Source organism: Aulostomus chinensis, chromosome 18 (genome assembly GCF_037954235.1).
Source record: "Aulostomus chinensis isolate RoL2024-O1b breed Wild chromosome 18, RoL_Achi_v1.0, whole genome shotgun sequence".
NCBI classification, from domain to species: domain Eukaryota; kingdom Metazoa; phylum Chordata; class Actinopteri; order Syngnathiformes; family Aulostomidae; genus Aulostomus; species Aulostomus chinensis.
Genome location: NC_141337.1, coordinates 24,369,388 through 24,385,825, shown reverse-complemented (window position 1 = coordinate 24,385,825; position 16,438 = coordinate 24,369,388). Strand labels below are relative to the sequence as shown.

The 16,438-nt window shown below is 42.6% G+C and overlaps 1 protein-coding gene across 5 annotated transcripts in view; it reads right to left on the bottom strand.

Moving 5' to 3' along the window:
* Nucleotides 1–16,438, bottom strand: part of plppr2a (phospholipid phosphatase related 2a) — a 79,446-nt gene that overhangs the window by 14,997 nt on the left and 48,011 nt on the right. For 4 of the 5 annotated variants that reach the window (XM_086185166.1, XM_086185169.1, XM_086185167.1 and 1 more), the window contains exon 3: nucleotides 15,320–15,508. In XM_086185166.1, the coding sequence (XP_086041292.1) occupies nucleotides 15,320–15,508 (189 nt within the window). Of the gene's footprint in view, nucleotides 1–6,269; nucleotides 6,541–15,319; nucleotides 15,509–16,438 lie in introns of those variants that run through there. The other variant, XM_086185170.1, reaches the window with a different exon arrangement.

Genomic DNA, 16,438 nt, shown 5'->3' with positions numbered 1-16,438 from the left:
CCAACCCTGAACTTTTCTATTTGCATCAAAATACACAGAGGAGGGACTACAGGTGTACAAGCTGAATGAGCAGGACAAAGTTACGTTAACCTACCAAACCACTTCCATTCATTGTGCTAAGATAATTAGCAGTCAGCTGGTTCGACTTCTTAATGCACACACAGAGGAGAGAAGAGAATTTTTCTTCTTGTCTGGCATAAGGGAAGTTGGCAAATGTGGGGTTTTTTTCCCAACATGTTGGTGTGTTCCCTCATAGAAATTGCATTGTGGAATATTCAGTCTTTCATTGGCGTCTAGTCTATTAGAAGCTCTTGTACTGACAAATGCAAAATCATTTTTGTGAAGCGAGGCTCAGCACCCATAAGACCGAATGCTTCTGACAAGATTGGGAAGGTTATTCATGTGTAAAGTACAAAGAGATGCCTCGCTGTCACTTGCAATCCATTACCTGTCATCATTTACAGCGACCTCAATCCCAGCAGTGTAGTATATATGTGAGATTTGGTCTAATGGAGGATACCATATAATCCTCCACCCCACCTGTGCGATACATCTAGATCATCACCACCTCACGTCATTCCCACCAGGATTGTGGCTGTGCAAAATGGCTTCTAAAGCAATGCATGGACACAGCAGTCTAACAACAACAATGATCCACTGTCATGATGAAAAATGACGACCGAGAAAAGAACACGATCATTGATTCACAGATGGATGGGCACACAACAAATACATGCAAACACCAATGCATTCACAAAGGCATAGGGCACACAAACTACAAAATTGGACCTAAAAGCACTCGTGCATACACAATAGCACAGATTACAAATATAAACACACACCCTTCTTTCATTGAGGAAATTATGACTGTGCATTGGAACAGCTGACAGCCTTGGGAGAATTTGTTGGCCAAAATACTTGTTTGTGGTGGTATTCTGTTATAATCTACAGAGGATAGACTCATTCCTTTTTCAAAAAGGAAAAACCTCGTCATCATTGTGTTATTCTATCCCCCTCACTCTCTAAGCTCTCCTTTTCTCCTTTACCTTTCATTGTTTTTGTTCCCACTGGCAGGGAAAGTAGGTTATACATTCTTTGTATTTCTCTTTCCATTTTTTATCCAGTTCAGATTCCTGCCCCTCTTTTCTAAATCTGTCAAATTCCTTCAGTGATGGGCCACAAGCTGTCTGTGAATGATCTCTCTCTTCCTTCCTCTTTTTTCATTCATATTTTGCTTACATTTTTTTGTGTGTTCGTCTTTTCCTTCTTGTTTTTTTCTTAACAGTTGTACATGTGCCAATTCATCCTACCAAGCCATCCTGGTCATGGGAGGACATAGTGTGGGAGGATCATGCTGTTCGTCCCAGGACTTAAAAACACTTAATGTACTCACTGTTTGAAACTATGTAAAGTCATTCTGTCAGTACCTCTCTACAATTATATGATATACTTTCATAGAAATGAAACATTCATTGAAATCTAGAGACTATAAAATAAGCATTGCTGTCTGCAGTTTAACATCATTGATAATACCGTCACTGCTCTGTATTCAGGGTGGCGCGGTGGTGCAGCGTTTAGCACTGTTGCCTCACAGCAAGAGTGGATGGATACTCTGTATTCACAAAACATTTGATTATATCCCATGATTCCGCCCAAGTTAAACTAAACTGCTGAGAACAACTTTTTCAACATTAATAAGCTTACTTACTATGCCCTAAAAATAAAGAATTCTGAGCATATGTACATGTAGCGTAGTTCAATTTGTAATATTAACAATAAAAAATAGAATGTGTCTGGGTAGATTAATATATAATCATTATCTACACTGTGTTCAGATACAGATGGAGCAATTGTCCACATGGTTAGCTTTTTAGATGCAGTAAATAATGGAAAGTAGAGGAGCTTCCCCAGTGAGCTGTTGGTTTAAGAGTTGCAGACAATAGGAGATACACTTCCAACACCTCAGTAAGTTAGCAAACTCCTACTACGTATATCCTGCTGTTGGGGGGACAATACTTGTGCAGTTAGAAAAATGTTAGACAATTAATGCATATTCTGTTTTTTGTCAGTTGCCATCATTTTGAGTCCTTTTTGAGTCTGTAGTCTGTAGTTAGGATAGAGCTCTGCTTCCTATCTTTGACAGTACAAATACTGTGTGAGTTCATTGCCACTTTGTACAGCAAAGTAACATTTAAAAATCATTCAAAATTGTCTTTCCAGTGTCTACACATGAAACTTAAGTTACACATGTGTTGGGACACTCATTTCATCAGCATTAGTGATGAAGGAATGAGATTGTTGATACAAGTGGGACAGGACCCTTAACCAGGTGACCTGAACCACTGCTCCCTAAAACTGTCTCAGTATCACAGGTGGGGGTCTCCAGAGAGACATAGTTACAGTCCATACAGAAACTCCTGGTCCTATACATATAGGCACAGCCCTGTGAAACAGCCACTTCAGGTCTTAATGGTACAAACATTTCTGTCCAAATCCAAAAAAATCTTGAAATTTACAACCTGGAAAGAAAACTACTCATCTACCAAAATCGGCACCTCCAAGTCCGAGTCTATGGTTCCCACCCAGAAAAGGGTGGAATGCCATCTTTGCATCGGGGATGAGATCCTACCCCAAGTGAAGAAGTTTAAGTACCCTGGGGTCTTGTCCTCAAGTGAGGGAAAGATGGATCGTGAGATACACAGGGGGATTCTACAGTGATGCTTCCTCTGCATCGGTCTGTTGTGGTGAAGAGGGAGCTGAGCCAAAAGGCAAAGCTCTGAATTTACCAGTCGATCTTAGTTCCTACCCTCACCTATAATATAATTCATCATGAATTTTGTGTAATGACCGGAAGGACACGATCGCAGGTACAAGCGGCTAAAATGAGTTTCCTCTGGAGGATGGCTTGGTACTCCCTTAGAGACAGAGTGAGAAGCTCGGCCGTCTGGAAGGATCTCAGCGTAGATCCGCTGCTCCTCCACTTTGAGAGGAGTCAGATGAGGTGGTTTGGGCATTTGGTCAGAATGCCTTCCAGATGCCTCCCTGGGGAGGTGTTCAGGGCATGTCTGAACAGCAGCAGGCCTCGAGGAAGACCCAGGACACGTAAGAGAGACTATGTCTCTCAATTGGCCTGGGAACACCTCGGGATTCCCCGTGAGGAGCTGGACGAAGTACCAGGGAGAGGGAAGTCTGGGTTTCTCTGCTTAGGCTGCTGCCCCTGCTACCCAACCCTGGATAAGCGGAAGAAGATGGATGGATGGATGTAAATAAATGTTTACCTCCATTTCATCATTTATCTATTATTGGTGGCTACAGTGAAAATGACTTGTCCTCATTATTTACTTACTATAGGTTACAGTTTGGATATAAAAAATATGTAGGGTACTCAGGGTCATTCCCCAAAGGCCAAACATTTCTTTCTAGATTTTTAGGCTATCTGCCTAAAATTTAAAATAAAAGAAAAATGTGCATTTAACTGTCATGTCAAAAAAATCTCTCCAAATGTTTGGGCTTAAATGAAGTTGTAGCCATATGTACACAACTCAGACCACATTGAGGGGTATTTCACTCTGAGCTTTCTGTATCAACACATATGCCTTCCCACTTCTTCACTGTCCCAGACATTGCAGAGATTTCCCTGCAATCTGTTTTTTTCACTGTCATATGATAAAGGGCACTACAGCACATCTTGTGAAAGAGTACTGCACTTCCAGGTCCAAAAACAAGAAAATCAGAAGCTTTGGAAACCAGATGATGCAGCAGATGGAACAAAGCCACGTCCAAGGCAGATAGATGTACTGAAGGGGGGGCATCAGGTGCCAGTTACTATTGTGCGTGTGTTTTTTTTTTAGATACTATAGAAGTGAAGTATAACTGTGATGGGAGTGGAGAAAAAATGAATAAATACAAATATCAAATCAATTTTATGATTGAAAATCATTTCTTTTTCAAAACGAAGGCTTTGTTCTTTGTCGTTATTCGTTCACTTTTTCACGATCACAGCTCAAAATATTCCAAATCTGTGATGTCATATAAAACTGCTTAATTAAAACATAGCATTTACGGTACTAAGATTTTTAGGTCCATATATGCACTTTTTACAGATTACAGATTGAAAAAAACCTCTCATCCTTGTCAATGTGGTAATATGATACTATTAAATCACGCAACCTAACATTTCCCAGTGAAATTAATGTTTTACGGTTTACCTTCTATATTTGGTCTATATCCTTTCCCACCTCAACTGAACTGTACCTGGGATGACTTGCCAATAATCCCACACCAACATTTTCAGGCGGACCAGAATCTACTGGGAATGCATGAGGTTTCACACCAGCTTTATTAGAACTGACCAAAGCCTTGACAGGCACTAATTTAATCTTGCAGGGTCAGACAAGAATGAAGTGCATGGATTTGCCCCAGCAGTATAGCTATAAGAGAGCTTGGCAATGGGTGAACCCTTGTTGTGAATGTCATTTGGGGAGTGCTATTTGTCAGACATCACTTAGGTGCTGTGTGAAGCATGGCATTCTATTAGTTGAGCTGGACCCATGAGGTGCCTTTTCTGTATGATAGAAAAAAGGATCAAACTTAGGAAGCAAAAATGACAACCAGTGTTACAACCAGTTAATCTTATTCAACAGGAATGGTTGACTTAAGCCAGAACCAGAAGCTAGGCAGCAGGAAGTCATCCGCATGCTCTCTCTCTCTCACCCTGTTCTCAGTGTAACCTATCAAGCTGATGCGATGACCGCCTCAGGCCCACCAGGGAAGTGCTACATGAAGCGTACTTTGATAGCTCAACTGCAAACCCAACTTTAGTTAGTATGTACAGGGGAATGGGTTAAAGTGATAGGGAAAAGAAAAGTGGCAGATGTAGGAATGAGGTTCTTTGATGATGCAAATATCCAAATGCTACAGTTACGCAATGCAGTGCTGGTTTGGGAAAAGTGATTATCGTCATGAGCAGTTAGATCAGTGCTGCGATTGCATTCCAGCAGAATGGAAGCTGTGAAGAAGGTTTCCTCATTTCTCTGTCCTTGGTAAATTATTCGCCTCTGTGGATATCAGCGGCGAAGATAAACAGAGCAGATAGTGCATCAGCGAAGCCACTCGCAGTGTTCAAAACAACACATACTTCTTCCTTTCCATGAATAGACTCCTTGCAGTTCCTCGTGGGGTTTCTTTCTCAGCACTGATTTCATCTTTTTTTTTCTTTTTTGCCAATTTTGTACATTCTTTCTTCTCCTAGCTCTTCCACTAACTCTGCATCACCCCACTCTTATCATACTTTCCTCATTTCTCTGCCTTTGCCAGTGCAGACTGAAGCACAGACCTCATGGGGAAAACATGAGATAATGTCACCCAGACACATATGCTTCCATGGTTGCCAGTTTCACAAAAAAAACATGCTGCCCTCGCCCACCATGGAGCCCACCCTGCCATCTGTCTCATTAACCTTGGTTAGCAGTGTACAGGCCTTGACTATGAGTCTGTGCATGGCTCTGTGTTTTAATTGATACTTCATGAATAGAGCAGTAATGGAAAATATTCTCCTCAAGTACACTGTTGAGGTATTTGAACTTTACTTGAGTATTTATCATGGGGACTACTTAGAAAGAAATTATTATACTTTTACTCCACTCCAATTATCCAAACCCATCATTCAGTGGTCAATTCAAAGAGAAAGATTTTACATGTAAAGTACAGAAAAAAAAATAGATGATTTTAAGTTTAACATTGGACAACTGAAACAGACACGGTAAAGTAGAATATACACGATATGTAGGGATTGAACAACCCCACGCACAAGGAAACCCAAATGTTATATAGAATGTGTATTTTTCTTTTATAACTCAGTTAATTCCATGTCAAACACTTTACTGTCATTTATAGAACCAAAAAGCAGCAAAATTATTCAAGAACATCAGTTAAAACCCATTGTCAGGTAGAATCCATATCTCTCTTATAAAGCTGCATGCTCAGTAATCCACAAACAAACAACCTCAGGGCTGTTTCACTTGAAGCTACATTTATGTGGCTGGCTCTGTCTGCATTCTGGAGCCCCAGAGAAGATGGAGAAGGGAAAAACTTCTCTGTACTTGGGATAAAAGTAATTTTTGATAAATAAAAGAAGGACTATGAGTGGTATGAAATATGATCAGCCTTCACGTGGCTATTCAAGAATATTGTGTTGAAATTGTCATGGTTCCATTTCCGGTGCTTTTATTTTGTCTGCCTAGTTTCCTGTTTTGTTCTTTGTGTGCTACCTTCTCTCTTGCCTTCTGTTCACTCCTTTCCCCCGACGGCGTTGAGGAGTTATTGGCTTCACCTGCGTCCCTCGTCACTGCTAGCCTCTTAAGCCCTGCGGTGACACTCCTCGACGCCATACGTTTTACCCACGCGGGAACCTACTTGGCGCCCACGTCGTGTTCCGCTAATATTCAAAGATCTCCGAATTAACTTCAGTGGCTTTTGTGTAACCCTTGTCTCTCCGCTCTTGTTTTCCAGTGCCTCCCCGAGCCCTCACCGCCCTGCACGTCCTCATCCTCCTTTTTTCGTTGGAACCCCTTTTCGAATACACGTCTCACTTTGTAAAGAAACCTTTGTTACCCCGACTGTTTCCGCTCCTGGGCCTCTCCTCTGCACGTCACAGAAATAAGCTCCAATGTCGGTATTAAAATGCTTCTTATATGTACAGAGACATTATAAATGATAACTATAACACTCTAAATTTAGCTATATTGCATGATAAATAAAAGAATTAATCACTAAACTACTAAAGAGTAGCCAACATTGGAATTGTTGAAAAATTCCCCATTGGCTGAGCTCTGTAGAAAGATATATATTTTCAAAAAGCAAATTAACCATAACATTATAATTGTAATATTTTGTTGCTCAGATGACATTAATCTTATGATGTGAATGCGTATCTTAACACCTTCATACTTTACTCAGCTACGATCATTCAAATCAAAAATCGAACTGTTCAGATATGTCAGGACATAAATATATATACATTTCACTTACACACATAGATATATACTGTACATATATAGCCATGGCGGTTGCCGAGGCAAAAACTTAGGCATGCATGGGAGGAGTTTGATGAGGCCATGGAGGATAACTATTGATCGGCTCTGAAATGGTTCTGGTTCGGGGGAGGGAGGTGGCAACTTGCCCACACCGTTTACAGTGTGGACAGGAGGCTGCTGACAGCAACTGAGGGGATAATTGTACAGAGGAGGGAAAACTGAAGAACTCCTCAACCCCACCAACAGGTAGAAGAACAGAGTTGGGGGAACACGGGGGGGGGGGGGGGGGGGTCATCCAATCTTTCGGGCAGAAGTCACTGAGGCAGTGAAACAACAACAGAATTTCTAGGTGCAGCTAGGTGGTGGAGGATGTTGAGTTTGGTGGTGGGAGGATGTTGTCTCTGCTTTTTGTGGATGATGTGATCCTCTTAGCTCCATCAAGCCATGACCTCCAGCTCTTGCTGGGGCTGTTCGCAGCAGAATGTGAAGCGGCTGGGATGAGAATCAGCACCTCCTAGTCTGAGGCCATGGTCCTCAGCCGAAAAAAAAAAGGTGGCCTGCTCACTCCAGGTCGGGGGGGGGGGGGGTGGTCCTGGCTCAAGTGGAGGAGTTTATCTCAGGATCTTGTTCATGAGTGAGGGTAGGGTGGAGTGAGAGATTGACAGGCGGATTGGGGCAGTGCTCTGCAGTGTTGTGCTAGTTACTGAAAAACAGTAATTAGTTATAGTTACTAGTTACTGCAGTTCAAAAGCAACTCAGTTACTAACTCAGTTATTAAAACCAAAAAGTAAAGCATTACTATGAAAAGTAATAATATATAATAGTATAAAATGAAAAGTCTATTTAGTTACAGAACAAGTTCAGAACTGTCAACATTGTAAGCTCTGTACTACTTGACACGCATTTTCATCACTGAACTGAACTCTGCTAAGCAATATGCTCTATATTTATACAAACACGAAGATGTTTCAAAGTGATTGATTGATTGATTGACTAACTTTAGCCTGGCTAGCAGTAGCACTCCCTCGTTGAAAAGAACAACTCAGGCGCTGTTGCTCAGGTGCACGGGGTGAGGTGACATCTGTGTCGGTATCCGTGCCGGTCCCTGACCCGCTAGCTTTAGCAACAAGTTTCGTCGCCGCCGCATGCTGCGTGCCTGGTTGCTTTAATAGATTAGAGCTGCCGTTTGCGGCCTAAGAGAGGCTCTTACTTCCAAGACACAAGTTGCGTTTAACTTAAACATTTTTCTCCTTCTGCTCAACGAAGGAGAAGTAGTGAGCGTACTTGCACGTGAAGAAACTTGCCCCAGGTTCCACCATGATGTCTTGCACGTTCTTGCTGTTATAAACAAACACGCCCCCACAGCGCAGCTCACTCTCCTCCTGTCTCTTGCACTTCCCCCAAGCCCCCCCGACACAGGAAGTAAACACAGTGGCCCATAGTAAAATAACGTAAATTAAACTAATGAACGGATCATTTAGTAACTATAACTGAGTTATTGAATTTTAAAAATAATGCGATTATTGATTATTAGTTACTGCCAAAGTTACCCTTTTGCCAAAAAGTTACCCTTTTTGGCAGTAACTAATAACGCAGTAACGCGTTAGACCCAACCCTGGTGCTCTGCAGTGATGCCGGCGCTAAACCAGTCTATTGGGGTGAAGAGGGAGTTGGCGGGTCAATCTACGTTCCAACCCTCACCTGCAGTCATGAGTTCTGGATAATGACCGAAAGAATGAGATCACGAATACAAACGGCTGAAATGAGTTTCCTCCACAGGGTGGCTGGGCTCTCCCTTAGAGACAGGGTGAGAAGCTCAGTCATTCAGGAGGGACTCAGAGTAGAGCTGCTGCTCCTCCATGTGGAGGAGTCAGTGGAGGTGGTTCAGGCATCTGGTGAGGATGCCACCTGAACGCCTCCCTAGGGAGGTATCCAAGCATGTCTAACTGGGAGGAGGCCTGGGGCCGACCCAGGACATACTGGAGGGATTATATCTCTCGACTGGCCTGGGAACACCTAGGGATTCCTTCGGAAGAGATGGTGGAAGTGACTAGGAAGAGGGCATTCTGGGCTTCCTTGCTGAAGCTGCTGCCCTGCAACCCAGACTCGGAGAAGCGGAGGACAACAAAGACGAAGACTAATGTGATGTGAATGATATTGACACCAACCATGTGTACTTATAATATTAAACAACTATATACAGAGCCCTTTCCATTAAACAGGAGAGTCTGTGTCTCTCTGTCAGAAACTGTCAGACCTTCTCAAAGCAGAGCGAACAGGTGTGGGAGGAGAGGAGTGTAGACTAATCACTAATTAATTGCGGATGCCCTCGTCCTCTTGGACTGATTAAAGAATCCATCCATCCATCCATTTTCTTCCACTTATTTCTGTTAAGGGTCGTGGGGGGCTGGAGCCTATCCCAGCGTCAATGGGCGAGAGGCAGGGTTCACCCTGGACAGGTCACCAGTCCATCGCAGGGCCAACATAGAGAGACAGACAACCATTCACACTCACATTCATACCTACAGACAATTTAGAGTATCAATCAGCCTCGTCCTCAAATTGCATGTCTTTGGACTGTGGGAAGAAGCCGGAGTACCAGAGAGAACCCACACAGACACAGGGAGAACATGGAGACTCCACACAGAAAGATCCCGTGCCCGAGCTGGGATTGAAACCAGAAACCTTCTTGCTGTGAGGAGACAATGCTGACCACTGCACCACTGTGTAGCCCAGATTAAAGAATATAAATGCCTAAACCTGAGACCTGAAAACCTGAAATAAAATCTGTGTGTGAAACGCTGCAGAGTGTAACATCATGGCGTTTATTAGTTTGACAGACAGACAGAAAGACAGAGAGGGTCGTGTCTAGAAGGGAATCCTAGACCCGCGAACGATCTGTAAGTTTGATCATTTTAGTTATGAGACTAATGCAAATAAAGAGTTACCTTCCAGACAGACGGAGGAAGGTGTGCATCTCTAAAAATAGAAAATCATGTCATGTTGCCGGTGTTTTAATGTGGCAGGCCGCCATAAATAAAACACTATTAACTAAGCCACAGAGAGTCACTGAAACACTGACCACTGACCTGTGGTTATGGAAAAAAAAAAACATATTCTTTACTTAAGTTAAAGCATCAATGGCATGGTGGTGCAGTGGTTAGCACTGCCGCTTACAGTAAGAATGTTCCGGGTTCGAGTCCCGGCTCGGGCACGGGATCTTTCTTTGTGGAGTCTCCATGTTCTCGCTGTGCCTGCGTGGGTTCTCTCTGGGTCCTCTGGCTTCCTTCCACAATCCAAGACATCAGCCTTCAGGTGAGAGGCGGGTTCACCCTGGACGGTCACCATTCTATCACAGGGCCAACACATATAGACAGACAACCATTTGCTCTCACAGCCTACCTTCAGTCAATTTAGAGTATCAAATTAACCTCGTCCCCTCTTGATGCCTTTGGACTCTCTGGAAGATAGTCCTGACAATTTAAACAAAAAATAAATCCCTCACAACTTCCTCTCAGCCCCACAGTTGTCTTTCCATAACCAATAACATAGATAAATGTGACAAAATTTGCCTTCTGTCAGCTCATGTTCACAATATGACAGACGTTTTACCAGCAAATCACTGATTCTCAAGAAGAGGTGTGGTCAGTCAGGTTTTTTGTGGTGGTTTCAAAAACAAATGCTCCACAACAAACAGACTGGAACACAACAGCATAACTTCAATGATAATTGAAATCTCTGACTTGTTGAGAACTTTCCAAGTCTTATCATTATTGGGTTGTTGATACTTTTTCAGACCCTTTCATATGAGTAGTAACATCCTTGCATGTAGCTAATAGTTCAGTTTTCAGTTATTTTCAGACCACTTTTTTTTTTCCTAAAAGAAGTGCTTTTCAAGCATCAAATGGATTTGCTGTTTGCATTTATTATGCTACTTTGATTTCACACTTTCACTCCAAAGAAACAATAGAATAAGCCCATGGGGCTGCAAGCCTCCACTGGACAGCCAGATCATCCAACCACCTTCTCGTCCCAACTCAAATGCTCCTAAGTTGGCCTGGTTTCAGCGGTAAAGGGCCCCTCGTGAACAACAGTATCCATCTATCTGCAGCATCTCCCAGTTTCTTGTTTGCATGTTGTTTTTTTGCTGTTTATTTTAACCTGGACATTAAGAATTATGCCAAGGTTTGCCAAGGTGAACATTAGCGCCCTCTACTGCATGATAGTGACAATACCGATTGCCAGAAACCTGTCTACAGCTCAATTGTTGCCTAGCAAATGACAAAAAAGATCATCAGTGGTGGGGAAAGAGTCATGGGGAGTGAGAAGAGACACTGATTGGTTGCATTTACTGTAGAGAGAGAGACTAATAATAACGCCTATACCCATCACACGGCATATTAATGAATTAGCTGATATGAATGGATTGTACATGCCTCCAGGGTGCTTATACTCTCATACTTACTGTATATACTTATTCTTATATACTGTACTTATATACCTGTGCTCTAAAGTGCAATGAAACAATGTTCGGGTTGGACTATAAAGTCATGATCACAAAAGCATATTCCAAGCACGCATGTAATCTAAGCATGTGTTGATGGACAGCATTTTACTCCAGAGAAATCAAACCCATGATTGAGACTCATGAAGAATGAATAAATAAAGTGACACTGTGAGCTCTGCATGAATACTTTTTATCTAAGTGACTTGGGTCGCATTAAAGCCCATTATATATCTGATTCAAAAGAAGTAAGACGGATGAATCGAAACAGATTCTATAGGGGAGACGAAACAAGACTCACACATGATCCGGAGGAGTTATTGGAAGGTGAAACCAACAAAAGTGTGAACAGAGGTCAGACAGGCGAAGCAAAAAGTAGAGAGGTGTTGATGAGACCAGGGAAAATCCTAGAAACACGAGAGTGCAAGGAGGAGGTAAGTATGTGGAAAATTGTACTTAGCTGGCAATTCGATTTAAAAAAAGAAGAAAAAACTATGCAAACTACATCAGGTTTGAGACAAGAATAATTATTTCATTTATTTGAATTGTACAAGACTTAGTTGACTAGTTTTTGATGCAGGTGATTTGACTGCTTTACATTTGAACATACTGTGAATACAGTTGCACTCATTTGATAGTGAAAAATGAAAAGAGGCAGACAATCTGAGACACATTGCCAGATAACAGCTGTGCTGAGACAGTCAGAAGTGGGTACTCCCCAGTATGTAATATTGGCACTTTAACCTTTTTTAGTCTTTGGTCTACATTGTTTTTTTTAATGATTGCCAGCACTTCTTACAAGCTGACAGTGAATACTGCCTTACATAGGAGCCTTATGGTGTGGCCAAAGTGAATGGTGACCCAAAAAAGTATTTTGGGTCTTGAAAACAATTGACACATTTAAATTAGCTAAGTTAAATGGTCTTCCAACATTATTGTTGTAATTGCATGCATTTTAGCTGCTTCTACCCCAATAGGCTTCTAACTGATGGGAATGACGCTAATGTTGGCTTCCTGCTTCTGGGTTTGTATTTAATGTTGAGGCCTTTTTGTGACATTGTTCTATCTGCTGCATCATCTGGTTTTCTTTTTGTGCCCTTCTGGGGGCAGACCAACATTACTGGCATTTCAGTAACTCATGTTTAAAATAGGTATCACAGCAGCAGAGTTCATTGGAGCGGACGTCTAGACTCCAACCTTTTCACCCCCCCTCATATGCTTACATTGAGATACTGGAGATCATGATGAGTACATATTTTACCGAGTGGGATGGAAATAAAAACAACTCTGAGGGTGTGTATTACAGACACAACGTCAGCCCTCACAGCTAATAGTTAATGACTTTGTAAGACAGAGGTATGCTACCATCTGCTGCCAGTCATTGTTCTAAGCTAACTAGTGGCAGCTCTCTTTGGGTTTCGACTCCCTAACACACACAGATGAGATAAAGAGAACTATCTTGTCTGAAGAGGAAGGACTATAAGAGTACTTCCTAAAAAGTTGATATTTCCAATTATAGCTGCAAGCCCATTGTCTCTTTTCTTGACATGAAAACACAAATTTTTTTTAGACTATCAAAATATCAAAACCTACATATCAATCCCATAGTACATTTAATCTCTGCTAAAATAACACAGTGGACTTTAATAGCCTCAATGAATGCATGCATGTGACAAAGAGACCAGGGTGGGAAGATGATAAGCCCTGTCTCTTCCGTTGCAGATACGAGCAGTGGATTCTTTGCTGTGATTGATGGTTTTAATTAGTTGTTGGGAGTGCCCTCTGTTGGACTTGGAGGACATTGGCTGCAACCCAAATGCACTAGTAGCTGAAAACCTTCAATGACTAAGCCTTGCAGATTTCACCAATTGTCAGTGCCACAAATCAAGATCAAATTGTTACCTGTGGCCAAAGGCAGTAAGCTATCAATAATATGGATAGTGGTATTTTATTTTCTGATAAAGGTTTCTTGACTTTTGTGCAGTGAGGGCAGACATTTTATTATCAAACACTATAGGCACTCATTTTCTGCTCTGGAATCAGCACCAAATTGCATTTGTACCAAAGGGGAACAATCACAGATATTTACTGCTGAGATTTACCTTGCTGCTTGTAACAATACCGAGCCCTCTGTTGCTTAAAGTTGGGAAAGATTAGTGGGTGTAAGTAATGTTCTCTGACCTAGTTCTACTTATCTCAGTGAGGGCAGCTTCAATGGCCTGCTTGATGTCCAAGAGTAAATGACTTCCACTCCTGTGTTTGTGACAAATTTGGAAAAGGTTCCCACAAGACATTGCTATGATTTCACAAACACCTGTCAGCCAAGATCTTAAAACCACCTGCCTAATATCATGTAGGGCCCCCTCACGACACAATGTGCATGAACTCCATAAGACCTCTAAAGGTTGCATTTGATACTTTTTTCAGAAATTGGGGGAAGGAGCTCTTCTGTGGGATTGGAACAGACAAGCTATCCACTCCACACCAGGAAGACACCGCGAGACTTGTTGTTTTGGCTCTGAACCGCTTATCAAGCCCTCCAACAAACAACCTGAGGTTTGCTCATTTCTCCAAATCATCAACTTCAAGAACCTCTTGTTCACTTGCTGCCTCCTATAACCCCCACCCCCTCCCCATGAACAGATGCCTTGTAGCAATTTTATTCACTTAAATTTTAGTGTTGTGGCTGTGTATACATAGATGGAAAATGGGACATAAAAGCTGTCAGTACCACTGTGGCATCCAAAAAATCCCAACCAATGCCACATTTACACGCTTTACAAAGTAGTTAAAATTCACATTGGTCTGGCCTTTTTTGAGTGTAAAAATAGTGAACTCTATTACATAATAGTGCTCTAACATGGATTGTGGATGTAACCTGTGCAGACCATATATTTGCTTTGTATTTCTATTTCGTCTGGCTCTGTCTTTAGCAGGAAGATGTTCAGATTTGTGCCTGTGCTCAGTCTGCGCCAGGTGTTAACGCATTTCAGGCTCAGTGCCTTCCGTCTCTCCTGGGGCTCAAAAGTTACCCTCTAACACACACACACACGCACACACACACATATACATGCACACAAGGAGACGGCACATACAACCTCCCTTCCAAAAATTGCACTCCTTTGTTCTTATTTTCTGTTTTCCTCACCTATCATCTGGAGTTCTTCTAGCAGACAGCATCTGCTGCCTGTCATGATAATTATGCAGTGACTTTTGTACTGTTTTCTTCTCCATTGTTGCTCTATGACTCGTCCTCTTTTTGCTGTCTCTAATGACCCCATGCTCATTCACATTACATCTCTCTTTGGTCCAAGTTGATTCTGCTCTCTCTCTCTCTCTCTCTCTCTCTCTCTCTCTCTCTCTCTCTCTCTCATACACACACACACACACACACACAAACGTGCACACACACACGCACAAACACAAACACACGCACCCATACACACACCTGCTTGTCAGGGATCGAGGGGGTTACTTCCATGCAGCTTGACAATCTGCTCACTAAAGTGGTGCAGCGGACGCACCAGAGATGATTCATTTTACAAAACCTCAAAAATCAAAACAGAATGACTCCCACTATGCATAAATGAACATTTAAAACACATCTGTTCAGAATCTACTCGCCACTTTGACAATCTCTTACTTTCTATTGCAGAGCTCTCTCTTTCCCAAATCCTCCGTTTTATCCCCACCCACTGTTCCCATGCACCTCAAAACATCCCTCCATCTATGTCTCTACCTTTACTGCACTTCCTCACTCATAAACACAACTGACTCTTACCGTGATAGTGGGAATGGCTGTGACAAGCGAGTAGATGAGCACAGGGGGGATCTTGCTGGCGTCATCTGGACCTGGGTACGGCTTAGAGAAGGTCTTGTCATAGCAGAAGAAGCCCTGGATGTGCACAGGGAAGGTGTCCGTGTACTCGAAGTAGTAAGCCAGCAGAACCGTCCCAGCCATGATCACCAACTGGAAATAGAACATTATCTCTCTGTTAGGAGGAGAGAAGGCGAGAGGTGAAGAAGAGGAGAGGGAGGCAGAGGTGGAAGAGGGGGCGGATGAGAGGGATGGGAAGAGTCAAGTCCCCATTCCCCTCAGCCACGGGGAGATGCATAGGAAAGCAGGAGAGGCAGAATGAGAGGTTCAGGGTTTGGATCTAAGATAGAGGGTGAGAGAGAGAAAGAGAGAGACAGGTAGAGAAGGAGAAAAGGTTTCTCTTGGTAAAAAATGAAAATGGGAACACAGAGTGGAGGAGGCTTCCACAGCACCACAAGCAGCAAAAACAAAGAATTGCACAGGGAGTGAGCAAGAGAGAGAGCAAAAGAGTGCAAGATAGAACGAGGTGGGGGGGGGGGCAGTCTTTATGCTGCTGGCACTCATGAAGGTACTCCAGTTGAGTTGTGGGTGTATTTTTGGATACAGTGTGCGTGTGGCTGTAAAACGCATGAATGTGTGAGTTAGGAGCACGTGCATCAGAGTGAAGAGTATTTTTGTAAACACATGGTCCCCAGTCCCTGGTTCAATCGTCATCTTCCTCTGTGACCATGCTGAAGAATCCTTGAGCAAGATACTGCACCCTAATTGCTCCTGGTGGCCCTGCAACAGACTGGCAACCTGTCAGGGTGAACCCTGCCCCTCGCCCAATGTCAGCTGGGATAGGCTCCAGCCCCCCCATGACCCTTAACAGTTAAGCGGTATAGAAAATGGATGGATGGACGGACACAGTCCCTAACACCTTCTCTGCTGAAGTTACATTTCAAAATTCCTTTCCCTAACTTCCCCTGACAGCATAAATAAGAACTGATGATCCACAAACATCCCTGACAATTTCCTTTTAGATATTTTGCAGCATTAGCATTGATTTTTACTTTTCTACCTGACCTTTTTTCTTCTATGGGC